At 42.6% G+C, this 11,850-nt stretch overlaps 1 protein-coding gene across 1 annotated transcript in view; it reads left to right on the top strand.

The window, feature by feature from the left end:
• The first annotated feature begins 1,671 nt into the window (after positions 1-1,671).
• The window catches only part of WWC1 (WW and C2 domain containing 1), a 39,324-nt gene continuing 29,145 nt past the window's right edge, over positions 1,672-11,850 (top strand). Inside the window, exons 1-5 of the mRNA XM_009890876.1 lie at positions 1,672-1,777; positions 7,645-7,848; positions 9,552-9,628; positions 10,559-10,638; positions 11,558-11,687. Of these exons, the coding sequence (XP_009889178.1) occupies positions 7,698-7,848; positions 9,552-9,628; positions 10,559-10,638; positions 11,558-11,687 (438 nt within the window). The 5' untranslated portion in view covers positions 1,672-1,777; positions 7,645-7,697. The remainder of the gene's footprint in view (positions 1,778-7,644; positions 7,849-9,551; positions 9,629-10,558; positions 10,639-11,557; positions 11,688-11,850) is intronic.

The raw sequence follows: 11,850 nt of genomic DNA, 5'->3' as shown, positions 1-11,850 counted from the left end.
TTCCGTATATGTGAATGGAACTTCCTATGTTCCAACTTGTGCCCATTGCCCCTCGTCCTGTCACTGGGAACCACCGAGAAGAGTCTGGCTCCATCCTCCTTCAACCCACCCTTTAGATACTTGTATGCCATAATAAGGTCTCCCCTCAGCCTTCTCTTCTCCAGGCTAAAGAGTCCCAGCTCTCTCAGCCTTTCCTCATAAGGGAGATGCTCCAATCCCTCAGTCATCTTGGTTGCCCTTCGCTGGACTCGCTCCAGCACTTCCCTGTCCCTCTTGAACTGGGGAGCCCAAAACTGGACACAGTATCCCAGTTGTCGCCTCACCAGTGCCAAGCAGAGGGGGAGAATGACCTCCCTCTTGCCAATGGAATCCTGGGCTGCATAGGGCTTTTTGGCGACAAGGGCACATTGCTGGCTCATAGATAATTTCCTGTCTAACAGGACCCCCAGATCCTTCTCCTCAGAACTGCTTCCCAGCAGGTCCCCCCCTAACCTATACTGGTGCCTAGCATTCTTCCTTCCCAGGTGCAGGACCTTGCACTTGCTTTTGTTGAACCTCATTAAGTTCTTCTCTGCCCAGCTCTCCAGCCTGTCCAGGTCATGCTGGATGGCAGCGCGGCCCTCTGGAGAGTCAGCCACCCCTCCCAGTTTGGTATCATCAGCGAACTTGCTGAGGATACACTCTGTCCCCTCATCCAGGTCATTAATGAATATATTGAACAAAATTGGACCAAGTATTGACCCCTGGGGGACAGTCATGGCCTGCCTTCCAGATAAGCCATGTGTGGTGTGTTGAATCTGTGGGCCTATAGCATGTTGTCCTTCTGGCAGCTGGATATGTGAGATACCTGCAAGCTTAGTTCTTCCTGGCTTGCCCCTCCCTGCAGTCATGTGTTTAGTTCATAGTTTTGTTGGTGTGCACCAGGACAAAGCCAAACCTCGTTAGCTCAGAGTCAAAGGGAGGAAAGGGGCATGGTTTTGGTGACTAAACTGTGTGGGGTCGCTCGAGGAGTGGGTGCTCTAAGCTTTGTTTGTAGCCATACAAGCTTTCAGACTGTTGCTGGATGTGGTCTCTAATAGCAAAACTCATCAGAGCAGTATTGTGGAAATACTTCCTCATTTGGACGGAGTGGGTTACACATTTTTGTGATACTGAGAAACTAATCCAGTTTGTCATTAATGAAACAGAACATATTGCAATGCAAATGAGTGGAGTTGCATGACAAGTGGTCCCACAGTCCTCAGCACTTGCTATTGATTGTGCAGTCTTAATTATTCATGCTATGCAAATTGCATTTCTCATCTCGCTCCTTCTTGTCTACATATTTTTGATACAGGACTTGCCTGCAAACAGTCTTGTTCTTTCACTTGAGAGACGAGGATTGTTTCTAGCAAAGTTCTTAATGTTCCTTTGTCGAGCGAGTACATGCAGAGCCAGGCAAGGCTCGGGAGCTCTGTCAGAATGAATTCATCTTGCTGTAACTTCAGATGAAGAAGGGGAAGAGTTTGTGGAGTATTATTTGATAAGAACAAAAGCTTTAAAATAGTTTTCAACTTTCCTTGTTTTCTCTACTGAAGCCCTTGTGGTACTTATTTTCCAGTCAGTTCTTTGAAATAGACATGTGGGACTGTTCTTTTATTCATCCTAAATATTATTTTGCATTTCAGGTATACTAAACCACTAACCTTTGCAGACTGCATTAGTGATGAATTGCCGTTAGGATGGGAAGAAGCTTATGACCCTCAGGTTGGAGTTTATTACATAGACCACAACACCAGTAAGTGACATATTAATGTATTTTTCCAGAGTAATTGTTTTGTGCCTGTGTCAAAATATACTGAACACAAAATTGGTAACAGCATGTTTTAGAGTAGGTGAGATCTGCAACTTGTGAAATCAAATCCTGTCCTTCTCCATCGTACAAGTTAATTCCCTCTCTAAAACAGGAATTTGAGACCTTTTGAGTTGCAGTCTTCCAATCAGCAGTCAGGTTCAAGCTAATTGTATGGACACACCTCTAAGATTTGGCTCTACTGAGGAGTCTGACTAGGTAGCAATGATCTGGAGTTTGTTCTTAACCTGGAATTTGTCCTTGTGGCAGACCATCGGAAACAGTGCAAAGGTCTTGCATTGATTCCCCTGGCAGGATAAACTGAATGCCTGCATGAGCTCCTGTTGCTGCAGGAGTTCTCACTGCCTTTACTGGAGAGGAAACTCTCACATAGGCTTGGGATATCCCGAGAGGTGTGCAGCTTGGGAAAGAGGGAAGTTCAGGCCTGAGGGATTTTTATTGTGTGGCCTCAAACCAAGCCACTGCTTACTGCCTTAGTTAGATTACTTGATAGACCAGAAGTGTTAAGCTTTATAAGCTTGTTTGAATTATAAAAAAATACAGGACTTGATATATCGTTACAGACATTGTTAAGAAATGTGTATTGAGTTGTGCTAGAACAATTTCCCTGAAAAAAAGTTATAAACAAAATAAAGCAGTGAATTTGATTCTCCTCACAGAACAACTCCAATTGTAGTCCAGAAGTTCACAGCAGGCCCAGGCACTTTTGGGGGTGCTTGTAACTCATGCAAAGAGAAAAACTTTTAAAAGACAAAAGTGCCTTGAAGTAGTTGCGTTTTGTGGTTTTGTTGTTTGTTTTTAAGTCAGCTTCTAGAGCTTCAGCAATGTTTTTCAGCAAGTTACAAGATCACTTTTGAAATAAAAACATGGAAGTCTGTTTTGTTTGTTTTTTTTCTTGATTATCTTCACACCCTTCTTTTTTTCAGAAAAGCCACACTTTCACCTGGCCTGAGGCTGCGCCTTCCAGGTTTTATCAACTTCTCTTGGGTATTAAAAATGCAGAATGAAAAAAAGCCTTTTCTCAAGAAGCGCTAACTGTCCTCTGCAACACAAAGATCAAATGTCTCCAGATGTGAAGATGACACAAATATTTTTATTTAGACCTTATGTCATCCCAATATCACAGTATTTACATATCTTTAAATGGCTTTGTCCTGATTATTTTTCTCTGAGGCTGGGATGCTGATTCTTCCTTTTATAGGGAAGGGTAGTGGGGAAGAAAGGGTAGACAAGCCAACAGGAGCCTACACGAAGGAGCTCTGCAGGGGAGAGGTCTGGACAAACTTTGCTTAAAAGGGTGCTAAATTGCAAGACACGAATTGGGGTCTCCTATAGGTCTGTAAGAGCAAGTCTTGTGTCCATTGCACTTCCACAAGAAAGCACTCTCGACAGTTAACAATGAGGTTGCTTTTTAAAGACAGTCTGAATCTTAGTGCTTTTTCCAGTCTCTCATTTGGGTCTGGGTTATTCCTGTGCTGACCACACTTACAAAAGGAGTAAGAGCTTAGTTTAGAAGTCTTGTTAAGACTTTTCTTTACTTAAATTCAGAAGTTAAGACTTCTGAATGATGTAATGTTTTCATAACTGTGTGCAGCCAAGAAGAGAGAAGAGCCTGGGCAAGCTCTCCAGAGGAGTCGAAAATATGGTTGGACTTTTCTTCCCTTCTCTGGTGGTTGGAGGTTGGCTGTATCAGGTGCTGGGATGTGGAAGGTGCCTACCAGGGTGTTCCAGGCCAAGAGCAGCCCGGAGCCAGGGGCATGCCACCTTCCTGTGACTGTGAAGGCCTTTGCTGTGTTAGGCAGCAGTGTTGGATTAAGAGGTTCCTGCCAATTCAGTTTTATTTGTACAGTGCTTTTGGGGAAGCTGTTTGTTCCCAGTGAAACATCTGTGGGGCTTGGTGTTTTTTCCCTTGGATCAGCTCCCTCCTCTGGTTTATCAGGCAGTGGTGTGGGCTGTTGCTGTAGATGTAAGACTCTGCAGGTGCTGTTGGAGCTGGCGTCATCCCCCAAAGAAATAATACTCAGCCCACCTTCTGCAGTGAGCATCAGGGTCACCTCTGACCCCAGGAGAAACTTGAGTCAAGTAAAGTGAGAGGATGTATCCAAGAGTCTTTTCCTTGTCCCCTATGAACTTTCTCTTCAGTTTGAGATGTATTTTTATCATCTCATTTGTCTTTCTCTGCTATCCAGACTGGAGGAAACTGAGTGCTTGTTGCCACTGTGGCCCATCCTAGCCAAAACTGGGACATTAACTTACTCTGCTGGGCATTTCTTTAGACAAGGATGGCTAGCTGTGGTCCCAGGGGTGACACAGTTCAGGTACAGGAAAAAAACCCCCTTGATCTGAAGCCTGCTGTGGGACATGGAAGCTTGTTGGACCTCCTAAGTGTTTCAGCTAGCAGAAACTGCAGCGTGTAGGTGGGACAAACCAAATTTGACCATAGTTGTACATTTGAGCTGGCCCTGGGGTGAATGCACAAAGATCCGGGTGTGAGTCTGAGCCCTGTGTGGTCCAGGGCAGTTACCCCTGGCCCGTGCCACTCAAAAGCGCCACAGGCTCCAAGGGCGTGCAGAGGAGGCTTCAAACCATGCTCATACCTGCTTAATAGCAGTGGCTCTTACAAAGTTTCACTTCTAGGGGATGTCAGAGACTACAAGACTTGACCTAGAATTTCAATTAAAAGGTTAAAAAAAGATGAGAAACGAAATCATGACCCTATTTCTTCTGCCAGCTTTAATCCAAATCATGATAAAGTAAACCATATCCACTTACCTTCAGCTAATCAGGAGGCTCATCTTTGTGGTTTATGTTGAAGTATCCTCTGGAGAGTATCCAAAACCTTCTTCATGTCCAAGACCTCTTGCAGATTCCCTGTGCAGGAAGGAACCGTCATCAGAGGGTGTGAAGGGAATGGAGGCATGTTGATTCTTGCTGTGCACTTCAAGTATTTGAGACTAATTATCAGAAACGAGCCCAAGGACAGACCTAAATTAAATCTAAAGCTAGAAGCCGTTAAAAAAAGTGAGCTGGAGAACACTTCTAACCTTCTCTCTGAGGCAAAATAAATACAATTAAATTGAATTGAGTACCCAGAATATTCCTAATACAGTATTAATGCATAGCCCTGAGTCTCTCTCTGGGAGAACTTCTTTGGAATTTGATTTGCACAAAGAAATGATGAGTTTCTTGCCAGATGCTGATGCAAGCATAGTAAGACTACATTCTTCAAACATGAAACAATCAGATTTATTTATGACAAGCTCAACATTAAATTAAAAATTCACAAGACAACAAATGATGTAATAGCCTGCGTTTCTGTAGTCCTTTCATCTAACTTTTGAATTTATTTTGCATTTCTTAGTAGCTGGGGTAGATCAAGAGCCCTTGGCCAACGTTTTCATAGATTGTTATTACATGTTTGAAAATCAAAGCTGCAATCAAGGGGATACACTTAGTGCTGTGATTACTGAAAAGGTTCAGGTGAATATTTAGAAAAATGGGAACAAAGCCGTTTCAGTACATAAGTGCGTTGTCCATCCTCCCCTTGAGCCGACTGCCAAGCATTCCCTCTGTCAGGTGCTGTATGTGCTCGAGGCAGTGTCAGTGTTTCACCACCTAAAGGAGGTGCTGAGGACTGCAGATTTTTACAGTCTTCCTCCTGGTTGCTTATAACGAGGGATTTCCCTGCAGCAGCTTCTACCGCCCTTCTTGTGATTATAGGAAGAATGGGCTGCTGGTTTAAGGGAAAACTGGAACTACCCAAGCTTGAAGCCATAGGTACGGGTAGACTTATGACCCAGTGTCCTGAATTAGACTTCAAGAGTTGTGGGTACTTTGCCAACATACTCATTAAGCTTGAAATTAAGAGTCCTGAGTCATGGATGCTGGTGCTTGCTCGTGCAGTCTGGCCCAGGAGAGCTGCATGTCGGGAAACATGGGGGGCCACCTCTCTGGGTAACTTGCAGCAGGCTTTCCCCTTCTGCTTCAGCTGTGGAGTAGAGGGATTTACTCCTCCTGGGTGTGGGTAATGGTTAGCTGGAAAATGGGATCTGTGGGCAAGAATAGAGACAGGCTCCTGGGGTATTCACGCTCTTACAGCGGATGCACTGCTCTGTCTTCCTGACTTTTCTTTTGCTGCCTCTAAGAGAGACTGCAGTTCTGTCTGGGTTGGCACACCTGCAGCTGGCACCAGTAGCTGCTTTTTTAGCAGGTTATTTTGGGGCAGTTTTTTAGGTCCAGGCTTAGCTTTAGTATTACATCAGCTGAAATGTTGCTTGTGCTCGCAGGACCTATAAAGGACTTCTTGTTGAAATGCTTCTACAAACTATACTGTTAGTGTCTTAAAAGGTTTTTTTAATCATCTTCTGCAGCTTCTCTAAGTTTTGCTCTGTAACTTGAAATGCCATGTGTTCTTTTGGGTCTTAAGATACTGTTAAAACAAGTTATTGCTGGAGTATCCTTTAATTTTCTCCTCAGCATGATCATGGACAGCTTGTGAAAATGGTTGAGTGTCCATCCCTTGGGTAAAATCTTTTATTTCTAGTTCTGCTCCTAGGATTATTGTCAAACTGTTTTATTCCCTAAATCCTGTGTGTTGTGGTGTTAGCCTTATGCCTGGCTCGCTTGAGAGCTGCTCGTACCTTCCACCATGGCAGCTTTTACTAAATATTTAAAGAGGCTCTTAATATATGCAGATTAGATTCCTACTGATAGTTTCAAGCAGCTCCTTTTTATTAATTATTCATTGTGTGGTAACTAGGCATCCTTATTCAAGCACGGTAGTTTAGGCAGTTTAGAGCACTTAGTCTACTGAATATTGGAACCTGTTCCAAGCAAGAACATATAATAGCCTTGAAAGAGAAATGAAAAATATTTTGGACATTTCTTCACAAAACCGAGACAAGTACTGACAATAAATTTGCCTAATTAGCATTAGGACTAGCTGCGTGTCTGTGACCTTACGCGTTTTTCATGATTAGAGACCTGAAAAGCAATGTATTGGTTGTGTTGGTGTAACGGAGATGGAAATGGTGTAGCTGTTCATGACTGCGTTGCCTATGTTACCAAAAAATATTTTTCTTAAACTCCGCCTCCTGTATTCTGCAGTGATTTACTGCTGTGCCTGCTTTCAGTAAGGAAGTGTTCACTCGCCTTCTGAGATGCTGTTTATATAATGTTGTTTGAGATGCTTGCGTGAATACATTTTGTGATTTAATGAGTTATTTTTACTTACCTATGGAATCTGAGTGAGAAGGTTTTTCTTTCCTCTTTTTGATAAAAGCCACGTGGCAGCAAAAGAGGACAGGCAGAGTTGTAATTGCTTTCATGTTGTCAGATGCAGTATAATGCAGTCATGTGGCAGTGATTTTTCTGAAAATTTATCAGTGAAATAGTAGAGGTATTATATTAGTAACGTTATAAAGCAGTTACAATAAAGATAAGTCTAAGGGTCAGTGTCAGTATCTTAGAGCTTGTGTGTACATATGCTTGTGTGGATGTTTTAAGAGGCAGAACCAGGTTGGCTTCAGCAGCGGAGGGGTTGGAGAGTTGTGTGATGGATTTTTGTCATGAATTGTTCTGTACAGCGATTCAGCATGGCAGAGCTCATTGGAGTTCATTGTGAATCAATGGTCACCTCCTGAGAAAAAAGGAAAATGTCCTTATTCTACTTTTTTATTGGGGGATGGGGCAAGGGGCTATTTTAAAATACTGCCTTAAGCGATGGAGCATTTTCAGGTAGCAGTACAAACCTGCCTTCCATTGATGTTGCCTCCTTCTGTTTTCTCTCCAAGAAACTACACAGATAGAAGACCCTCGTGTGCAATGGCGGCGGGAGCAGGAGCATATGCTGAAAGACTATCTTGTCCTGGCCCAGGAGGCAATTGCTGCACAGAAGGAGATCTATCAAGTGAAACAGCAGAGGCTTGAATTGGCCCAGCAAGAATATCGACAGCTGCATGATGTTTGGGAGCACAAACTGGGCTCTCAGACCAGCTGTGAGTAGTCTTATCCAGTGACTTTCTCAATCATGAACCCTCTAGGACAGTAAAACGCTTGAAGTTGGTCCTCTGATAGAGCACTGGGATGTGTTATGCTGTGTCACTGTCCGTGTTTGCTCAGTTTGTCTCAAAAGCAATAGCTGCCTAGCACCTATTTGATGAAGGATAATTGTTATGAAACGCTGTTTCAGTGCTCAGTCACTGGAGCTGGTGTGCAGATTTTCAGCACAGGTTTCAACAAATGTGAAAAAATGTGGTGGTTGGCTCAGTGTGAAAAAATGAAGTTATATGGTGTTTTCCTTGATTCCCCTGTCCAAAATATAGAAACAAGGCAAGAAGGCTCATCTCGGATAGCATTCCCAGGCCCTTTTGCAGTTTAACATCCCAGGTAGTTGAGTGACTGTCTTGGGGAGCTAAGGGTCTGTATTTTATGCCCTGTAAAAGCTAACACTGGTGGATTATGTCTCTGTGTATGAAGAACATTTTGTGCTCCATATTCTTTGTCACACAGGAAACATCAATACCTGTTGCTTCAAGAGTTTGTGCAGAAATGTTTATAGAAGGCCAAATTTCCTCCTTACTGTTACTAGTTAGGGGCTGGAAAATATCCGGAGGAGGATTTATTTCCTGCGAGTCTTCCAGAATTTGTTTTTGTATTCCTTAGTATTGCAGACTTTTTATGTTCTTGCTAGCTACGTCAGGGGACTGACTTGCCCCCCCTCCACTCTTGCTAAGTTATGGTGCGGAATTCAACTGGCTAATCCTGTGCCTGATGTTAAAAACTATTTAAATAGTTTTCTGTCACACTGAAGGATTCTTATTTGACTAGTGTCCTGTCAATCATCTCTGAAGTAGTTTTTGGTCTGTTCTTAAAAGCATTCTACCTTAGTACTGGTATACCAGAGCAGTACACTAAGAACACTGTGAACATGAGTTACATTGACGTGATGCGATCTGTCTTTAAAAATACAGCCAAACAGAAAGGACTAGAAATGCTTTCCCATGTTTTATAGGGCATAAACTGATGGCTGCAAGGATCAAAATATCTCCCTTGCCTCAGCTACCTCTGGCAACATTGCACATTGGGGAACTTCTGTACCTTCTGAAGCAGAAGCGTTTTAACTGCTGCTGAGAAGAGAATTCCACTCATAATGGGACATTGATTTAATCCGGTGTGACACACTGTATGATTGGTCATGTCCTCAAGGCTGTGAGAAGGCCTGCATCGCATTTTTCAGTTTCTTCTCATTCTTCACTTTTCTTTGTTTCTAAACATTCAGTGGATCTTTTACTCACCAAGAAAGGTTAAAAAAAAAAAAAGTAAACCTTTATGCAGTGCCTGTCCCTTCAGTTCTGTTAAACACCTTTGGAAATGCAGGGGGGGACACTACTGAATGGAGTGAACGTGTTTGGGAGTCTGAGTTAAGTGTGTTAACCTGGAACAAATCAAGACTTTGGAGATGCAGGACGTGCTCTTGCCTCTTTAGTATACACTTTTTGTGGAGTACTTGACTGTACTGTTGCGTTTCCCTGCCTTTGAGGGATGAGAAGAGATCTGGGAAATGGGTAAAAGGCCTACACCAGTGATGTGGGGAGATCTGGGTGTGCAGGAGCGATAGGAGATCTTGATTTGTGATGGGGCTGGTAGAAGACTAGGGAGGAAGGTGGAGCTGCTGAACCAAGTGTTGTGTTTGTTCTAGTGCTCTCTGGATCGTCGTCAAGTTCCAAGTATGACCCGGAGATCCTCAAAGCGGAGATTGCTACGACAAAATCCAGGGTAAGTAGTACAAACGGACCTTTGCTTGTCACGAGTAATCTACTGATATTTCCAAACCTCATGGCAGATACTAAAAGGAGATGCCAAGGCAGTTGAAAGAGCTAATGTTGCCATTCTTAATCTAGGAAATAATTTATCAGAATTCTCAAACATTGCCATCTTAAGAGTTTGAAGCACTTTTTTTCCCCTTAGATTTTAGACTTGCTTGGAAGCTGGCAGTACATAGTGCTGTACGGCTGCGCTGTGGGGTATTGAGCTGCGTGCTGGCTCCTCGGTGTGCTGCAGCGCTGGAGAGCTGCGAGTTCTCTCCAGAGACTGGCAGCTGTTTTGTCCTGGGCTTAGTGCGGGTTGTTAGCAGCAGCAGTGCGCTCTCTCATGCAGAGCTCAGTTTGGGAAGAAGAAAGGACTAAAGTAAAGTAGGTCAGTCTGGCCTCTGTGGAGGAATATAAAACAGCAAGCTGTAGGGTCAGTGGATTTACAATATGTATTATCATCCTGCTGTGTTACTCATGCAGTGGGGCCTTTTAGTCTGGTATCTTGGAGGATGGCTTCTGTCATTGCAGTGTAACTCCTGTCCTGATGCTTAATGTTTTTTTTAATGACTGGGAAGGTTTTAAACATTATTGAGTGAAATCAGTGTGTTTCATTCCTGTTTCTTTTGAGTTTTTCTCAGCTTTTGTGCTTATGAGGTTGGTGCTTCCCTTGAGCCCCTTATTAAGTGGTGTAGTATCTGGGTACTGGACGTTATCTCTGGCTAGGGATTTATCCTGATGAGGATGCGGTCAGGGCTGTTAGCTGCTGTTGAGATGAACTGATTATCTGGAAACTTTGTGTACTGTCTACACTGAATAAGTTTTGAATTGAATGAATAGTTTTATATCTAAATATTCATGTAAAGTATAATTCTAAAACTGTGACATCTTGTTATAGGTTAATAAACTCAAGAGAGAAGTAGCTCACATGAAACAAGAGCTCCAGTACAAAGAGCATGGATTTCAAACACTGAAGAAGTAAGTTTGTTCTCAAGATCTTATTTTCAGTGTAGAACATGTCTGGCTTGTAATGCATCCCCCTCTACATTTATAAATAGCTGCCTAAGTAATGTAAGCTGAAATGTGTTGCTGCTGATACCTTTAGGCATACGCAACTGAAAGCAGTACACAGCCATGGGGGTAGTTCTCTCAAATCAATGCCTGTATGTGATTGACCACATCAGAACTGACTTCATGGCAAAAAGATTTTGAACCAGGTTCTTGCCAGTGAAATGGTATTCTGTTTTATTCAGTACTGCTCAGTATGGATGACACAGTACAGCCTATTGTCTTACCTATAAGAGTTATTGTTTTAGGGCACTGAGGAAAAATTTGAGGTGAAGTGGAAGGGAAAGAAAAGTTTCGGCTACTTACCTTTGTATGAATAGACATCTGGCATGTTTTAAATAATGTCACTGGTTAATATCTTAAATGTCAACTGTGGTAGAATTCCTTTGAGAAGAGGCAGCTTGTAATTAGGTTGTGCAAGCAAATACATCCGTGCGTGTGAGGTCTGTGCCTGGTTTTTGACATCATGACTGAAAATAAGGTAATTCTCATAGATAGCTAAGTTGATCATCTCTGGATTAAAAACAAGGTAACTAGCAGCAATGTGCCCAAACATACTGGTTTGGGGGTTTCGTGTGCATCTTTGTCCTCCCTAAGAAGTCAAAGAGGTGACATGGCTAAAATCAGAGTTCTGAAGCTTAGTGTACTTCTGAGCGGAATACCTTAAGCAGTGATGAGTGGGCTTCTTTGTTCCCTCTATTGTCTTTGTTATACTTTGGAGTGTGTTTCTTAAAAATTAATGTCAAGATGCATGCATTTAGGATGATTAAATTAACTGGACTTTATAAAGTGTTAGTTTACTGTATATTTTTTTTAAATTTCCATGCAGAATTGACATGAAAATGTCTGATACTCAAGGTGGCTACAAACTTGATGAGGCACAAGCCATTTTAAGTGAAATGAAAGCTCTCAAGAAGGCCATCACATCAGGGGAGAAGGAAAAACAAGACCTCATTCAGGTATTGAAACAGGATGACTTTATAGTATTTTGTGTTGCCATTGCTACCAGGTTGAATTTCTGAGAAGTAATTTAAGTATTTTGTATTTCAGATATGTAATTGAGATTTTTATTAACATGTGTTAATTCTGTATGGTGGTTGGACTGCAGCCTCTTTCTTCTTC

This window comes from Charadrius vociferus, unplaced genomic scaffold (genome assembly GCF_000708025.1).
Source record: "Charadrius vociferus isolate BGI_N301 unplaced genomic scaffold, ASM70802v2 scaffold108, whole genome shotgun sequence".
NCBI classification, from domain to species: Eukaryota; Metazoa; Chordata; class Aves; order Charadriiformes; family Charadriidae; genus Charadrius; species Charadrius vociferus.
Note: the sequence above shows the minus strand (reverse complement) of the source record. Positions and strands in the feature narration are given on the sequence as shown.